General features: G+C 33.3%; 1 protein-coding gene across 8 annotated transcripts in view; it reads right to left on the reverse strand.

The window, feature by feature from the left end:
- Positions 1-3268: 3268 nt before the first annotated feature.
- The window catches only part of CARF (calcium responsive transcription factor), a 67088-nt gene continuing 50713 nt past the window's right edge, over positions 3269-19643 (reverse strand). For 6 of the 8 annotated variants that reach the window (XM_074191612.1, XM_074191613.1, XM_074191611.1 and 3 more), the window contains 5 exons: positions 18357-18519; positions 17466-17541; positions 16609-16739; positions 15893-16259; positions 3279-10580 (listed from right to left, as the gene is read on the reverse strand). In XM_074191612.1, the coding sequence (XP_074047713.1) occupies positions 10462-10580; positions 15893-16259; positions 16609-16739; positions 17466-17541; positions 18357-18519 (856 nt within the window). In that variant the 3' untranslated portion in view covers positions 3279-10461. Of the gene's footprint in view, positions 10581-15892; positions 16260-16608; positions 16740-17465; positions 17542-18356; positions 18520-19643 lie in introns of all 8 variants that reach the window. The other 2 variants (XM_074191616.1, XM_074191615.1) reach the window with 1 other exon arrangement.

Genomic DNA, 19643 nt, shown 5'->3' on the forward strand with positions numbered 1-19643 from the left:
GAGGGGAGGAACAATTAGAGGATGGGGCTACAGAGGTATAGTGAGAAAGTTTCTATGATAATATGGAGAAAAGTCAGGAGAGTCAGAAGCCGAGTCCAGAGAGGAATAATCTACCTTTGCAATAAAGACAAAGAGTTATTTACAGTCAATTAATGAAATAACTATGGCAGTATATGCAACATTTTATACCTATAGAACTCTATCTCTAATGAAAGTAAAGTTATGAACTTCATCTTCTGATCTCTAAGGTTGCTCATTGTAATTAATATGAGTTTAGTTGTATTTTAGTGCAGCATTTCAAAGTCTCAGTTAAGTTTTCAAGTGGCTAAAAATGGTCATACCACCTCTTTGGCCTCACAACAGAGAGCACAGTTTAACAGATTTGATTTGGGGGGAGGATATTTTAGAGGAAGGTGCTAGGCTCAAGGAAAATTACAGGATTAAAAGACTGATTAAGGAAGTTGTCTATGTCTTTTTTCTGTGTCTGTGTGTGTGTGTGTCTATGTCTTTTTAAATGTAATTTAAAGGCTTTAAAGTAAAAACATGTTTATAGGACTTGGAAAGTCATTCTTCAGAGAGGCTTCCAGTTTTTCCCTTTCTCAGATTTGATAGATTTATAACTGATAGTAGCAAACCTGAGAAATAGCAACCTGAGGTGCCCTACTTCTACTCATCAAAAGTAGGTTTTTATGTACAGAAAATATTAAATTTGTCATACAAGAACATTGGTATTTCAGTAAAAAAGGAGAAAAAGTGACATTCTACTTCTTAACTACAAACTAGTACAAGCAAAATTTTTTGGGGACAAAATACAGTATTGTACCAAAGCAATTAGGTTTTATTGTTGACAAACATACATAATAAAGCTAGGAATGTAGGCTAGGTGGGTGGAGTACTCCCAACCTTCCCTTGCTGAACTTTGGTCCTGACTCAAATTCATTTACAGTAAGTCTGATAGGATTCAGAGGGAAGGTAACAAATATAAATAGATAGACAGATAAAGTACATGTGCCAAGAAAGTGAGGTAGTTATCTGTAATATGCAGATGGTTTTGATTTATATGTCAGATGTTAGGGTCAAAAGGACAGATCTAATTTTAAGTCTGGACCACTCCACCCAGCTTTTGTTAACTTCCAGTGGTAGCTGGATCTGGGGCCATCTCCAGTCATCCTGATCCAATCTGGCCACTAGATCCAGATGGCTTTGAAGACGAAAATGAGGCTGGTGACTTACTACAGTACCCTCACTAAAACAATATTACCATGCCCCATTAGGAGCAAGCCCAGAGGAAACATTGGCATGCCCAATGAGCAGAGGGTCTAGCAAGTCAAATGGGACAATCAACCCATCAGAGGTGACACATTTATCAAGGAGTAGGCCTAAGAATATCACAATCACATCAGAAAAAGATATTCTTGGGGCGGCTAGGTGGCGTAGTGGATAAAGCACCAGCCTTGGAGTCAGGAGTACCTGGGTTCAAATCTGGTCTTAATAATTACCTATCTGTGTGGCCTTGGGCAAGCCACTTAACCCCATTTGCCTTGCAAAAACCTAAAAACAACAACAACAAAAAGATATTCTTTACTGTTGGAGGTATGAACTACTCTTGTATACAAATTCCCTATCTGTAGGCTTTCCTGTTCCATCATGCATAATCCTGATGCACTCATTTTTCTCACTTATAGTGAATATATTTGTAGGAAAGTGTGCCATCCCTATGTTTATGGGAGAATGTTTTAATTTTTTTTTACTGTACTAGTTTATTAAATGCCTTTGTTTTGAATGAGTGAATGATAAAGCATTTATTAAGAATTTACTATGGGTCAACATTGAGCTAAGGATATTTGAGGATACAAATTAGAGCAAGTCCTTTCCAACTCAGATTACATTCTAATGGGGGAGACAATGGGAATAGGAGGGTGGAGAGCAATGAACAGTGGGCAGTAGAGACTGTTTTGGGATGGAAGTCAAAGATGAAGAGTGACAGGTGATGGACAAAAGGGCAATTGGTTGACTGCTCTTTCTACTTAATGATAATCTTGAATTTAGTTATTCTCCCCAGAGCAAGAGGTAGAATGTAGTAGTGGGAAGGTAGATGCAGAGCAGTTGAAAAGCCTAAGGAAAAACATAATCAGGAGAAGGAAGTTAACTAAGGACAGTTAGCTTAAACCAGTCAGGACTAGATAGTCCTAGGCTGGGAATTAGAGGGCTGAATAGGAAGGTGTAGCAGATATGGCAGGAAAATGACTGGATTATAGTTGGATGGCTAGGGCTGTTGGAAAGATTGAGAGCTCATCACTTCAAATGGAGCTTGTTTACCTATCATTTTCAAAGAATGTTGACCCACAGAGAACCCTGACCCTGGTTAGCTATTAGTACCAATCAGATAGCAGTCTATTAGTATAGAAATTAAATTCTTTTTTTTTTTTTTGCTGCAAATCCACTTTCTATAAAACCTCCACGACTATGTAAATGATAGTTCATTGTTTGCATTCTTGGGTTATTCTGTCTGCTAGGTATCAGTTCTTTTTTAATAGTCATTTCAACCCCATTTGCCTTGCAAAAATCTAAAAAAAAAATAGTCATTTCAACCATTATGTGTTATACTTCTGACAACTCATCTTGGGAAATCTAGTCTTGTCACTCTGGTTGTGGGCTAGTGTTTGGATCCATGGACAATTTTTTGGTCTTCTCTCACAAGGAAGAAGGTAGTAATAATCTGATCTCCTAGAAGGCTGACAAGAAGTTCCAGAAGGCACGGGAAGTGTTTCTGGTTGAGAATCTTATTCTTTCTTTTGTTAAACTTGGTAATCTGGATTTAGAAAAAGGTGATCTTGAAATGGGAAAGACTGTTCTATGAAAAAAAGTATTTTATTGATATATTTTGTTTACATCACTTACATTTCCTCTTATGCCCCTCCCTTTCTCTATCCCAGAGAGCCATCCCATATAACAAAGAATTTTTCTTTTAGGTTTTTGTAAGGCAAATGGGGTTAAGTGGCTTGCCCAAGGCCACAGAGCTAGGTAATTATTAAGTGTCTGAGACCGAATTTGAACCCAGGTACTCCTGACTCCAGGGCTGGTACTTTATCCACTGTGCCACCTAGCCGCCCCAGCAAAGAATTTTTTTTATAGAAAAAAATAAAAGGGAAAAAAATCAGTGCAACTAATTAATATATCTCACATACACACACAAGATGAAAATATGTGCAATGTTTCACATCTATGGACCTCCCACCACTGCAAAGTAGTGGACAAAGGTGTTTTCCCAAATCTCTTCACCTTACAAGTAAAGGCCATATTTTGTTCTTTTAAAATTTTGCAATAGCCATTTAAAAAATGTTTTGTTTCCATTTACATTATAGTACTCACATATATATATGTATAACTATGTATACATGGAAAGAGAGAGAGAGAATTTTCTTGGCTCTGCTTAATTCACTTTATATCAATTCTTGTAAGTCTTCCCATGCTTCTCTGAATTCATCATAGTCATAGTTTCTTAAAGCAATAACATTACATTTATGTGCTACAATTTCTTTAGCCCTTTCTCAATCAATAGATATCTACTTTGTCTTTTAATTCTTTGCTACCACAAAAAGTCCTGCTATAAAAATGGTGTATGTGGGAACTACCTTTTTTTTTTAAATCAGTGATCTTCTTGGGATATAAGCCTGTCTAGTAGTAGAATCTCTATATCCAACTCTATGAACATTTTAGTTACTTTATTTACATAGTTCCAAAATGATTTCCAAAACAGATAGGAGTAATTCACAATTTCACCAAAAATGCATTAGGATGGTCTATTTTAAATTTTCTAGCAAAATATCCTTTAGGTATGGAGTTACCAGGAGAGATGATCTATTGGGAATTTTTGTTTTATGTACTATTTATTCATTTACAATTTTTTATATGGTGTCCTATAGGATTTATACATAATCCAATTTTTCTTTGACTTACTAATTAATTTCCCTTATTGAATCATACTTTCTTTCCCTTGTATTTTATCTTATCTTTATTTATTTTGTATTTACCAGATTATCTATGATTTTTTCCTATTTAGTACTAGATAATTTTAATAATCATAGCATGATTTGTAATATAGAAATACAAGTTCCTATTCCTTCTCTTATCAGAAAGCTGCTGGTTAATATGTAACATCCAAGTCTCTGGGGAAAAAAACAAAAAAACAATCCAGTAGGACATATATTGCTTACACTTTCTCCATTACTTTTTTTTTTTTTTTTTTTAGTTTTTGCAAGGCAATGGGGTTAAGTGGCTTGCCCAAAGCCACATAGCTAGGTAATTATTATGTTTCTGAGGTCGGATTTGAACCCAGGTACTCCTGACTCCAAGGCTGGTGCTCTATCCACTGTGCAACCTAGTCGCCCCCCCCATCTCCATTACTTTCTTAAGACTAAACAATCAACAAAATTATAAACTAAACCCTGATTTGTAGTATTTGCTGATCTTTGAATTGTAAATGCTCGCTGTGAAAACTTTGGATGTCAGAATTCAATTCACTTGGTTCTAACAAAACCCTGCTTTTTTCATTCCTTTCCCCAACATTACCTTTGAAATGTTAATGCATTTTTTCTTTCCCATAAATGTTGCTTAATTTTTTGAAGTAACCTCATTTGTATTTTGATTGGAATTACATTTAATCTATAAACTAATTTCCTCAAACCTCCTTTTCCTATGTTACATATAGACATTTTTCTATTACTGACTTGATCAATCAAATGACATCATATTTCCTCCTCAATTATTTATCCTTCCTTTAAAAAAAATTATTGAGTAACCATGGTAACTCACACAGCAGAGGAAAAATGGCATTTAGTTCAATATAGTCTCTTTTTTGCTATTAGACAGCTAGTGGTGGAAGGGTAGAAAAGGAAGGAAAGGATGTTAAAAATAGAAATCTTTTGAGTCCATCTGTCAGCATTAACTTAATAAAGAAAGCTTTGTTCAATTACCAATAAATTGACCTATAATTCAAAGGAGAGGGGTTTGGCTGGAATACTCACTCTCTCCTAGCTTGTTGCTCACCCAAGTATCTCAGTTCCAGAATGGGTTTGATATTTTACTGAGGATTCACAGGGTGTGATCAGATTTCCTTAAACAATCTGAAAAGACTTTTTGCAAACATCATTCTAATAGCTTTAATAACCTTTAATACTTAAAGTCTCTGAGATATACTTTTTTATCTTGTCTGGTATCAGGGCATAGCATGCATTTACTTTTAACAGGGGAGGTGGGCTAAGTGACTTAATGACTCAAATGCTCCTACTCTTTATATTTTAGATTATGCTACATCCTATTTCAACAAAAAATCCTAAAATTATTTATGCTATGTCAGATTTTAACAAGATACCAATTACATTTACTTCACCATTCGGGATATTTCATTTGTTAGAATTTATAAATAATCATTGAAAACAAATAGTAATAATGTTTAATTATAGAAGATACTAATATTATCTAAGATTTTAAGAATCTATCTGGATCCATAACATGAATGGTCTAAAGAGGGTGGGGATGATTTTCACTTTTATGCTGGTATCCTCAGTACCTAGCACAGTACCTGACATACTAAAGGTTTTCAAAAATGTTTGTTGAATTGAACTGAATCCAGGTGAGGTCCATGAGAGACTAGTTTAGGAGGGTTTTGTCCTAATGAGTTCTTTTTCATCCTTTAAGATGAAAAACATTAACAGTTGGAATTTTTTTACCTTCCCACTACAAAATTAAATGCATCTTATGATCATTTCTGTGTGTAAAGCAAAAATTTCCTATGAAAAAGAGGACTTTTTTTTCATTTTCCCTATCATTGCTTTGAGGAGTGGATATCTATTTACTCTATAGAGGAAAAATGTCACCACTAAAGGGGCAATGAATAATAAAAATTGTTGAAATTTCTTTATTTATGACCCAAGGGTCTTAACCATATTACCAGATTGGTGAGAGGACTGGAGACCATGCTATATGAGGAACAACTAATTTACCTGGGGATGTTTAGCTTAGAGAAGAAGAATTGGATATGAATAGATGGTTAGGGAAGTGGATAATCATTTATACTTATCTGAAGAGCTGTTCATAAAGAGAGAATTTCAGAATTGTGATGTTTGTTCCCAGAGGGTCAGAATTTATAAGCAAAGACTAAAAATTGCACTGATGAAGACTTTGAAACAAGAGCTGTCCAAAAGCAGAGTGGGCTATTTGGGAACTAGTATTTTCTATATCACTATAAATTTTCAAATGGTAACAGGATGACTTTTTTTTTGAGGAATGTGGTAGAGGAAGTTCCTGACAAGGTCTAGGTAGGACTGGGAACTTCTGAAATTTCTTCCAATTATAAGTCTGTGATTTTCTCCTCAACTGAAAAAAAAGTGTGGAACCCTTCTAGAACTAAGACTTGGCTACTATAACTGGAGTTGTTAGTAATCATAAACATTATGGTTTATCATCTAAGGTTTCTGGACCTTAAGTAGTAGGTATAAGAAAGACTTCTATACTTACTGAGAATGACAACAAAGAGTGAAGAAAATAAAGAAAAGGAAAGAGTAAAATAAGAAATAAGCAAAATGAGCAGACCCACATACAAATGATCCTTTCCACATCTTTAAAGTAATTTTTTAAAATGTCAACGGTTGTTAGGGTGATAGGGCTTTAAGCTGTGTCAGTGTCTTCTACACTAGTTATGCTTAATTAAGCATTTTCAGACTTTAAACAAAACATTAATTTCACTAACAAAGTAATCAGGTAACAAGATGTTTATTTTATAGCATCAAAATAAACAAAAAGCACCTCAATCTCCAAGGGAAATATAAAAATTTTTATAACAAGTTTTCTAAAAAAGGTTTTTTTGGTTTGAGTTTTAAAAAATTACATTATAACAAAAACACTATACATTAAATTACAGTAAATATACACTTTATCTCTTTTTAAACTTTATACAAGTATGTTAAACAACATTTTTCATAACCATATGATTAAGCATGTCTCTGTAGCATGTAAAGAAAGAAAACCCGGATTTGTTTAGTTTAATACTAAAAACCCTAGTCAAGACCAGAACAAGGGACCCACATTTTTTATGACTTTCCTGAATTTTAGTCAACAGTTTTTACAAGTATAAGCCTTTTGTTTTTGTTGTGTTTTTTTAAAATTTTATTTAAGGCAATGGGGTTGAGTGACTTTCCCAAGGTCATACAGCTAGGCAATTAAGTGTCTGAGGCTGGATTTGAACTCAGGTCTTCCTGACTCCAGGGCTGGTACTCTAGCCACTGTACCACCTAGCTGCCCCCCATAACCCTTTTGATTTAAAGATATTAATTGTTTTATGGGAAACAAACATTGAGGGTAATTGTAATTGTTTAACTACAACTGACCTGCAGTGAGAATTGAAATAAATTTGGTGGGTTAGAATATGAACAGAATAATGATACTTTGTCAATAGTTCAGAAATTTGCCCAAATTTAAATTCTGAATTCTTATCTGCTTATTTTAAATGCATAACCTCACTACCTGGGTTTCCCTTATCATGTATTTCATACATGAGAACGTGTAAAACTTTGCTAAATAGCAATTAGGAGAAGAATGCCAACTATGTGGTTATAGAAAATGTTATATACCATTATGACAAATTCAAAACATGCCTTAAAACAAATCTAAGACGAAATATGTAAACACTTTTTAAATAACAAAAGCCTAGGCACCTTCAAAGACAACAGTGATAAAAACCTGAGCATGCACTTGAAGGATGAAGAGTATTGAGTTTCTAGAACTTATATGGTAGTCATTTTTTGGAAGAACTACTCAATGAAAGACCCAGATGAAAATATTGATATTTCCAGTGTCTACCTATAAAACCAAAAGAATAGAAAATCAAGGATTTAAGCATTCTTTCATAAGTGTTTTTAGGATACAATGTTGCTTTCTGTTCTAATGAGAAAAGCAGAGATTTAGTAAAATGAGACGAGAGGAATATTTGTATAAAAATCTCTTTGTTTAAGAGTTAAATTTATATTCTCTGACATCTCTTTAGCATAAAGTAACAGAACAAGATTCTTAATTAATCAGTACTTCACTAAGCAATTCAATAACTTAAAAAAAAAGGAAACCTCCAAAAGAAAACAGTAAAGTTGTCAAATCAATAATTTCTATCATTAATAGCAGTAAAACTGAGATTTACTATTTGATTTGTTACATTTTTTTAACGTTTTTTGCAAGGCAATGGGGTTATGTGGCATGCCCAAGGCCACACAATTAGATAATTATTAAGTGTCTGAGGCCGGATTTGAACTCAAGTACTCCTGACTCCAGGGCTGGTGCTCTATCACTGCACCATCTAACTGCCCCTACTATTTGAAATTAATAAAATACTAATTTGAGAGGCTGCAATGGAAAATAAAAGTAATTTTTTTAGTCTCCATATTCCTGAATTTGAAATTAACAAATTCAACAAATTCACTCATTGGTTTTAGGCAAGATATCACAAACTTTAGGAGAAGTTTAAATTTAAGGCAAATTATCTATCAGTGGACTTAACAAAAAAAATTTATCAAGTTCAACAGAGACTTAACATAATTAGATCTGGCAGAGCTGGAGCCACAATGAATACCCACACTAAATATTATCATACCTCAAAAAAGAAAATATTTCTTACTTAAAAGTTTTAGATTTAACTAAAAATTAAACTTTATATATTATATAATGCCCAAAATATAAAATTAAATATAAAAAAGCAAAAAATTTAAAATTAAGATACAGGTTCTGTTCTTCATCTACCTGGAATGAAAGAACTCTCCAAATGTAAACAGACACTAAAATAATTGAAATGGATTAAGGATGAGAATCTTTTGTGACTTTGCCTAATCACTTTAGAAAAAACAAAAAGTGATTCAAAGTAGTCAAAATATTAACATCAAACATCATTTTGCATTTTCTATGTGAAAATTCTGGATCTTTAATATCTGACACTGATAAATTCTTTTAAAAGTTATATATTTAAATAAAAAAAATATAAGCTGAATTCCTGACACCTATACTTAACTTTTCTGGCTTGGCAATATACCTGAAAACAGAAACTTCTACTGAAAATGCTACTATGATACTTGGCATTTGAATTAAACATTAATATAATTTAATTAGCAAATGCAATAGATCAATACATTTTACTATATAAATAACAATAAATTATATATATATATATAAATATTTTAATGGAAATATCTTCAGTGTAAATATCAGTCAATCCATGAAGAATTTTGTTTGATATGGAAAAAATGCAAATATATGCCCATTTTTTTCAATGTAATATTAAAAAAATCCTCTGAGATCAGTTTTAAAAGCTTTGTAAATTGCCTGTAAAGTCTGCAAACGTTTTTTGTGTTCTTAAAAGTTTTCTAATTCTATTGATGGTAGTGTTTTAACTATAAAGACAGTATTTATATATGCTACATGTACTTCTATTGCTTTTCTGTGTAATTCAAGTTACTTAAGGATATAGGATTCTCTGTACTTAGAATATCCCTAGTATCCTTCTGAAAACTATTAACTAACAAGCTCTTTGTAACTGGAAGTACAAAAAATTAAAGGAAAGTAGGTGAAGTACAGCCACATTTTATTAGAAGTGACTGATTGTTATTAGTCATAATATAAAAACCACTTTGTTACTTTCCAGGCAAAACAGACTGCAACCTAAGAGAAAATAATTTTTAATATTAAAAATAATTTTATGTAAAGAATAACAGACTGCCTTCTGTGGGGGATGGAGGGAGGGAAGTGAGATTGGGGGGAAAATAGAATTAAAAAATAAATACGTTTTTTAAAAAAGAAAAAAGCAATAAAAATAATTTTAACAAATGAGACCCATCATATTTTATATTTGCAATATGCTTTCATTTATCATTCATATTTCCATCAACCTTGGAATGTAACTTTCTTCCTTATATTCAGTCTCATCATTGTTTAAATACCTTTTCCCATTAGTACCAAATAGGCTCTATTTATAAAAAGCCATTTTTCTCTTACAGCAATTTAAGCCCTAACATTTTGTTTCTAAAAAAAGAAAAAAGAAAAAATGATGTATTTTAGAGCATGTTTTTGACAGCTCTGAAGCACCAAAATCAGATAAGAATTTCTATGAGTAGGAAAAACATTTACATTGGCACCAAACCTTTGTAAACCATTCACTTTAGCCTAATTTTTGAAAATACTGGTTAAATCACACAATTTAGAAATAGCAGATCTACCCAAAACTGAGAAGAGAAAGTCTTTCATAAGGTAGCATAATGACTTCGAATTGGCACAAATCATTATCAGTTTTATGTGAAAGTATCCTCTAGAACTAGTTTATATTATACTCTTTAAAATGGCACCATTTTGACACTATCTGCTTTCATTTATTTCCAAGACAGTTGAATTCTTCAAATTTTTAAATCTTAAAAAGTTTTGAAAAATTTAAACCATGGATGAGGTATTTATGTCCAGGATATTATTTTCTTGCTCAGATAACGTTGGTTCACTGGGTTCCTCTTTAACTTGACTCACAGAAATTGTACCTTGAAGATTTTCTTCAGCTTTAAAAACAAACAAAAGGAAAATATATTAAGGTCAATATTTTTAATAATAAACTTTTTAGAATGTCACAATATTAGGAGATACTCTGTTTTCCAGAGCTCAGGCCCAGCAAGTAAGCTCTGCCTTGAGCTTGGAATAACAACAATTCTTTGTGCTTATTCTCTGAATGATTTCAGCCACAACAAAATCCCAGAACTATTTATGGTTATTAAGTCCTGCTATGAATCAAACTTGTCTCATTTTTACTGTTACCCCTCCTGTCAGAGCTACAGATCATAGTGCAGCCATTGGTATAAATATTTTGTGTTTGTTTGTTTACATTTTTAGCAAGGCAATGGGATTAAGTGGCTTGCCCAAGGCCACACAGCTAGGTAATTAAAGTGTCTGAGGCCAGATTTGTACCCAGGTACTCCTGACTCCAGGGCTGGTGCCACCTAGCCGCCCCCATTGGTATAAATATTGAGATTTGACCACACTAAAGCAGGTCCACTCCCCCCCCCCCCAACTAGGGACAATGTTTACCAGTCACTTTCCTCACTTTTTTTTTTGTTTGTTTTTTGCAAGGCAAATGGGGTTAAGTGGCTTGCTCTAGGCCACACAGCTAGGTAATTATTAAATGTGTCTGAGGCTAGATTTGAACTCAGGTACTCCTGACTCCAGGGCCAGTACTCTATCCACTGCGCCACCTAGCAGCCCAACTCTCCTCACTTTGAAGTTAAACTTGTTTGATTCCTGGCTCTTTGTCTCTCTCACCTGCTTTGTTTGGCTCTAGTAACCCACAGGTTAGAGGCTGGTTCTTTCCTATTCCAGCCCCCCCTTTTTTTGTATGGAAATGGGGTAAGTGACTTGTCCAAGATCACACAGTTAGGTAATTATTAAGTATCTGAAGTCACATTTACATTTGAACTCAGGTCCTCTTGACTCTAGGGTCCATGCTCTACCACTGAGCTGCCTTGTTGCCCCTATTTACCTTTAAATCTCTTCTAAGAATAACCAGCTTAAATGTCACTACTAGGTCTATATCCCACAAGAAATGAAAAACAAAAAGGAAAAGGATCTCTATGTACAAGTATATTTATAGCAATTCTTTTCTGGTGGCAAAAAACTGGCAATTGAGGGGATGCCCATCAGTTGGGGAATGGTTGAACAAATTGTGCTGTGTGGTTATGATAGAATACTATTCTGCTATAAGAAATGATTAACAGGATTCTCTCAGAAAAACTTTTACAAAAAAAATATTTACAAAGAAACAGAAATACTGTAAAATGATCAGCTGTGACTGACTTAGCTTTTCTCAGCCATACAGTGATGCAAGACAACTATGAAAGTCTTATGATGAAGAATGCTATCCATCCCCAGAATAAGAGTTGATGGTATCTGGTCCTCCTGACTCCAGGACCGGTGCACCACCTAGATGGTATCTGAAGACATATTGAAACATATTTTTTAAAATTTTCTTTTTCTTTTTTTGGGGGGAGTGTCTATGTTTTCTTTCATAACATAATGATTATGGAAATGTTTTACATGATTACACAATTATGGCCTATATCAAATTGCTTGCTTAGTAAATGAGGGAGGAAAGGGAAGAAGAGAATTTAGAATTTAGAATTCTAAATTTTAGAAACAAATGTTAAAAATTCTTTTTACATGTAACTAAATGAAAATAAATGTAAATAAAAGACAAAATTACAAAAGAATAACCAGCTCATTAAATGGGAAAGAAAAAATCCTAATAAATAACATTTCTGCTTGTCATCCTAATTAGTTTTTTTGGCAAGGCAAATGGGGTTAAGTGGCTTGCCCAAGGCCACACAGCTAGGTAATTATTAAGTGTCTGAGACTGGATTTGAACCCAGGTACTCCTGACTCCAAGGCCGGTGCTTTATCCACTATGCCACCTAGCCACCCCCTAATTAGTTTTTGAAGGAAAGATGCTACTGGATATTTATGGGAATAACAGACAATTAAATTCCTTTTCTTTGAAGAGGAACTTCAGATGTTTGTACAGTTTAGGAACATATGCAACAAATACTTAGATGTGTTACCAATTCAACAACTTTTAATTACTGAAATTTCCATGTTTTTGTAATTATATGTTAATGGAAATTTTCTGTTGATCAAGAAACTCTAGTATTTATCTTTTTTTTGTTTTATTTTTGGGGGGGTGTAAGGTAATGGGGTTAAGTGGCTTGCCCAAGACCACACAGCTAGGTAATTATTAAGTGTCTGAGACTGGATTTGAACCCAGGTACTCCTGACTCCAGGGCCAGTGCTTTATCCACTGTGCCACCTAGCCGCCCCAAGTGTTTATCTTAATAAGGAAAAAAAAAAAGTTGCATCTTTAAAGAATGTTTTAACTTGAGTATATGCACTATTCATTTGTCCTACCTATCAACAAAGTGAAGGGTGTTCTTATATATAATTTTCAATCTTCAAAGTAGTTGAAACAAAACAAATCTAAGTTTAGTACATACCAGAAGCACTACCGAAAACAGGAAAGTAAGAGCTCTGAGATGAAATTTCCCTCTTTTCAGTCATTTTTTTTCAACTTATGTAAATATCAGAGGTAAGCAACCATACAGTTCTTGAAAGAAAGGAATCTATATACCAAATGCATATCCACAAAGCACAAGCCACACTTTAGTCCCATGAGAGAGAAGTACTAGTTATCTGGTTTGAGTTCAAACTGTTTCTCAAATTCTAATCCAATTCAATAATTCCTGGAAGTTCTATTTCAAAAAAACTGTCTTGTTAGGTCAGGAGCCCCTATTGCAAGAGGCCCTTGGAATTCTTCAGTGACATATAAGATGCTTTTAGTCAGCTAGGTAATATTTAAAATTAATTCAATTCATGTTATCTTTTTTAAATGAATGTTTTCTGAAGGAAATTACCATAGTTCTTCTACCACAGTTCTTCCAATTAAGAATTAAGAAGTGAATGAAAAGAAAAAAGAAGTAAATAGGAATGGAGATGAGGATGTAGTTTGAGAATAATTTCTGCAGTGTAAATTTTTGTTTTTCTCAATAAAATTATAAAAATTCCTCCTAAAAATATACCATTAGTTTTGAGTTAAAAGGAAATGATCCAGTGAGGTTAGCTTAGGGTGTTGGTTAGGTTGTCTGTGATTGGCTAACAAGGCTGAGGCCATCAGCTAGGACTGTACTTCTGATCGTACCCACCTGCTCCTCTCAAACGTGTGCCATTGACTATCAAGGAGAGTGGACTAGAATATGAGGGCATCAGATAAATTCCTTACCATTACTGAAAAAACAAATGAGAGTTCATTTCCTAATGACAATCAGCAGTGCCAACTGTGTCTATACAGGAAGGAAAGAATATCATGTCTAATGTTGGTAATAAAAGCTCATTACAGAAATAGGTGATTTAAAAATCATATTTTAAAAAGATTCTCACATTAAGCCTCCGAAAAATGCAGTTATGCTTTCGGGCTTTTTCTTATGAAGAAACTACTTTAATCTCCCATTAGAATGGAAACTTCTTGAAGCAAGCAGCTAGGTGGCTCAGTGGATAGAGCATTGAACCTGGAGACAAGAAGGCCCTAGTTTAAATTCGACTTCAGACAATTAGGAGCTGTTTGACTCAAGGCAAGTCATGTCACCTGTTTATCTGTTTCCTCATCTGTAAGGTGCGGCTAATGATGGCACCTACTTTCCAATGTTGCTGGAGGACAAATTGAGATGGTATTTGTAAAATGCTTTGCAAACCTGAACATGCCATATAAATGCTGGCTATTATTGAAGACAGGGACTTTTTCACTTTTGCCTTTGAATCTCCAGTGCTTAACCCAAAGCCAGGCTCATCCTAAATTTATAATGAATGCTTGCTGATTGAATTGACTAGTCACTTTTAAGTTTTTACAACTGATCATTTTAACATGTCCTTAATGAGTTGCTAACAACTTCCATATGAGTTGATAAATTTGAATGTTTTATTTTATAGCTTTGCTATTCCTTCCTTTTTCCTCTGAATTCACTATGTCCAACCAATGTCTGCAAAGTGTTACATTATCTATTTATTTTACTACTGAAAGATGTGCCTGTTACCTGTTACTTAGCTGTTGAATTTGGTGTCTATTTTAGTAAAGAAACATTCACAAAAATGCAACAATTCTAAGATAAAAATCACCAGAGGCAGAAGTCCTTTTTTTCCCTCTCTGCTACCTTCAGTGGTGGTTTGGCTACCCTAGGAATTAAACTTCAGTCAAACAGACTGCTGCCAATCGTTAAAGAAAGGAAGACTCTGTTCCTTCTTTCCATTGTAGCTGGCAGGGTACTTGAAATTGATAAAGCCTATTGCTATTTCCAGTAATTGGGGAAATTGGGTTCATTCATCCTTTCAAGATCTCCTTAATGTTTCCTGGCTAAAATTCTTATTTATTTTTCTTCCTCTATAATTTGACTCACATCAATTCAAATTTTTCTTCCTTTTTTTCCCTGAATTATCCCAGTCCCTTCACTTTGTACATTTATTACTCATTTTACTTTTGACTATTTAAGTGTTTCTGTCCTTTATCTCCCATTAGAAGTTTCTTCATTGTTATTCATGAAGTAGATTAATCTTCACATCTTCAAAATCATCCATGAAACCCTTATTGGTTTGCATCTTTATTGATTTTAGTTTTTGAACCTTTATTGATTTTAGTTTTGATGAGATTTGGTGATTTTAATTTTAATTTACTCATTAATTTTGGTGATTTTAATTTTTGAACTAACAAGTTGGGATGGACAATAGAAGGAAACAGAGAAAAATAAAATAAACACATTTAATTCTAAGAAGCGAGATTTTTCCTTTTCTTTTATATTTTTTATATAAATTTATTTATTTTTCCAGCTATTTTATATAAATTTATTTATTTTTCCATGAAAAGATAATTTTCTACTTTTTTAGTAATATTTTGAGTTCTACATTTTTCCTCTCTCTGTTAAATATATTTCCATATTGTCATGCTGTGAAAGAAGAACCAGAACAAAAGGGGGAAAAAACCATGAGAAGGAAAAAATATAAAAGAAATTTTAAAAATGGAAAATAGTAAACTTTGGTCTGCCTTCAGACTCCATAGTCCCTTTTCTGGACGTGGATGATATTTACCATCACAAGTCCTTTAGAATTGTCTTTGGTCTTTATATTCCTGAGGAGAGCTAAATATCAGAGTTGATCATCACATAATTTTTTTTGCAGTCTTATTTAGCTTAACTCTATTGAGATTGTACATCTTCTGATAAGACTATAAATATTTTACTGCTTATTTCAATACTAAAAATAGTAATAATATAGATTGATTTTGACTTACTAAGAGTTGGGTGGTTGTTCACAATCCTGACTGGAATGGTTTGTACATCTCCCAAAAAAATCTGATGAACACTTCCTTCCAGGCTTCCTGCATCTTCAATACCTCCAACTGCTACTAGTTGGCTCATTGTGATAAGGTTTTGATCTGACCCTGGAAGGCTACCCAGTGTAGAGGAAGCAGGATGATTCTGGGTCAGACAGGTGCCTGCTTGAAGGCTATGTCCTTGAGTCAGTAAGAGAGAATGGTTCATTACAGCACTTCCTACAGAATCCAGAAGGTTTGCAGAAGTAGAATGAGAATGACTATTTACTGATATCAAAGCAGTTGTTCCTTCAGTAGAGCTGAATGCTGGTTGTAATTGTAAACCCTTAAAAACATAAAAATTAATTACCAAAATGTTTAACTTTGTGCCATTTTTCCCCCTTACAGAACACTGTAAGAAAAAAAAATAATGGTTAAGGTTCCTTCCTCTAAAATCCCTGGATTCTATCACCAAATGATACTAAGAATGGAAGGAGAGTGTGCTAAGGGGAGTGAGATCATATCTCCAATCAATATAAAATGTGCTAGGTTATTTCTAAAATGAAAATTTAAAAGAATAAATTCTCTATGAAAATTATCATAACCTTTCTTTCAAGAAATAAAAAAAGAAAATAGAAAGTCTTTGAAAATCTGAATGGAAATAATTAAACTCAGCTACTTTGTTGAATACCTACCTGTAACTGTGCAAATATTTTGGGTTGAAGTGAAGAGAGTGAAGAGAGCAAGTGGGCTGTCTCTGGAAACAAAGACTCCCCTGTTTGATCTGCTTCCACTTTAGTGATAATCGATTCTCCTGCTGAGCTTCCTAAAGTATATCACATTACCAATAAACTGTTAAAACAGTTATTTCTACTGAATTCCAGGGCAATTTATGTCAGTTCCTCATCTCTTGAATTGGTTTGAAAAACTAGATTATAGAACTTTATGAGGTCATCTTGTCAGTTCATTCTTCAGGGTTTTAGGCAGAGCTATACCTAATATTCTCCAGATATATTTAAGAACCCTATCCTGTTTTGTTTTGTTTTGAAGACCTTTAAAAAAAAGAAATTTTGTAACCTCCCTGCAATTCCAGCACTTAAAAACTTTAACTCTCTTGTTGCCACAACCTTATATGCAATGAAATGTACATAATAATCAGTAACCAATCAATAACACCATGCCTATCATGCAAGTTTACTAGCACTGTGATATATAGGCACAAAGCTTTTTTTTTTATATCATGATAACAAAGTCTGAAAAGACTCTTGGAAAATAAAGGTTAGGGAAAAAAGTAACAACATACTGCAAAAAGTATGAGGAAAGCAGAAAAACTCCAAAAGTCAAAAGGCCTTAACTTTTGGGTCAGAGGTACCTTTTTGGTTCAAACCATCTCAAGGTGGTTATTGGTGGAACTTTCTTAGTCGTCCTCTAGTCAGCTTAGCCACTGATTATCTTTTTTTATTTATAAGAAAACACACAAATTGGTCTTCAGAGAAATCTGGAATTGTTCAGAATCATTTAAAAATATATTTTAAATTCAGCATGAGCCTACCCTGGGTGGATGGAGATGCAAATGTAACTGTTACAGTCTCTGTGAGAATGTTCCCACTGTCTGTGGTCCACTGGAACTAAAATGAAAAATAAACTATTCAGTAAACATGTGAAAATATAATTATAAAAGGAATGATATTGAAAATTATTAATAATCAGTTGTTATCCTTTATTTCAATTGCAATTATCTATTAGTATGTATTTGCTCTCTTCACATCTAGGTACTCAAATTAGTAATTATGATCATTGCCAAACTATTACAAAGCAAAAACACTGATAACTTAAATGACAAGAAAATAATATTTCACTGTGGTATATTTATCCTTCCTCAGATGTGCTTAGAAATCTGTAACCACCATGCTAGACCTCAGTTTTCTTAAGTATCAAATGAAGGATTTTAATTAAATGGCCCTGTGTGTATCATATTTGAACATAGTATCATATTAAACATATTTGAACATAGGGTATTTTTGCCTTTCTTTGTATCCCCAGGCATTTAATAAAAGTTTGCTGACTTGCTTGGGATCAGGTCCCTTCAAGCTCTAATCTATGATCCAATAACTTTATCTACCAAGCTTTGTTTTTTGGGGTTTAGTTTTTTTTTTTTGGTTTAAAACACCTCTTAATCACCTACACATTTCATATAATTTCCTTTATAAAAAAAATTTAAGGTCTATTCTTTTAAGTGGAAAAAGTACTAGTCCTACTTGGTCAAAAAAACAATGCTACAAGTTTAGAGAAATAATATACATTTTCAGAGTGATTTCTCCCCCCCCACACACACACAACCTGAAGTAAATTAAATGCTGGTTAACACCATGAATGGAACCTCTTATAAGCACAACAATAAAATTAAACTAAGTAAGAACCATAAAAGAAATCAAATGCATACCGTAGCTGGAGGAGTGTCTGTATTATAAACCGTCTCCCCATTTCTCAAGGATTTCTGTACTTCATGAATGTGATTTTTTATATCATTCACAGTTGGGAAAAAGGACAAATTATGTCTTTCGGGTATCTCATCAGGCTTGAACAATTCCCTCTCTACAAATTTTCTGTGGATATATGAAAAGGGGAAAAATAATGTAAAGCATACAGGGAGCTAAAACCAGAAAGATTTTGTTTCCATATAAAGCATGACTTATTAATTCTATAACCTTTTTTTATTTCCCCATTTTTAATTTTTCTGCAGTAAATCATTCCAAATCCCACATGGATGATTAAACTTTAATACTTTCTTTCTCCAAATGGCTATATGAAAAATATTTTGGCATTTTATGGGGATATTGAAAAAGAATAAACCTTTTCTGCCTCAGGAAGACCAGGGAAGTTCAATTAGATAGTTGAGTGGAATGGAACAGTATATGAAACATAATGTCTAGAAAGAGATATGGCTAGAAAATGGAAATTATACCAATTAAATGTGAAGTACATGATGGAAAAAGAGCATACACATAGAATACTGGAGCCACTATTAGATAAACCATGTTATTAGTTGTCACATATTAGTTAAAACGAAATAAATTCATGTCATGTTATAACATAATCCTTAAGAGTCTGTACTTATACAATCTTTTTTAGTTGACATAGCAAAGCCCTTCTGATACTATTAGGAAGTCTCTAAAGGTTAAGGTTTGAGGTTTACTAAATTCTGGATTTTTAATATGTCATATTCATGTAGGGGTTCTTAATCTGTAATCATTAATTTACATTAAAAGATATTTTGTTAATTATTTCAATACGGTTTCTTTTGTAATACAATATATTTTATTTTATGCATTTAAAAACATTATCCTAAGAGGGTTCTGTAGGCTTTACTTGCTTGCCAAAGGGGTCCATGACACAAAAAAGTTAAGAATTCCCATTCTAGTACAGCTTAAATATGAGGTGAGTTAAAAAAAATGCTAAGATGAATGCTGATCAGAAGGATCTATAAACACTAATGCAGAAATGTTATTGGGATTTTCCCAAAGCCATGCATAAGAGAATAACAAGCATTAGCCTGGACTGTAAAGATCATTAATTGATTCTAAACCCTACATCTTTGATGTCTACTAGCTATATGATCATGGATTGCTAAATTTAGCATGGAAAAAAAACTCTCTGAACTTTGGGTTATTCATCTTTAAAATGGAAATCATAATAATATGTTTAAGTACCTACCTCCCAAAGTTGATAA

This window comes from Macrotis lagotis, chromosome 6, assembly GCF_037893015.1.
Source record: "Macrotis lagotis isolate mMagLag1 chromosome 6, bilby.v1.9.chrom.fasta, whole genome shotgun sequence".
In the NCBI taxonomy this organism is placed as follows: Eukaryota; Metazoa; Chordata; class Mammalia; order Peramelemorphia; family Peramelidae; genus Macrotis; species Macrotis lagotis.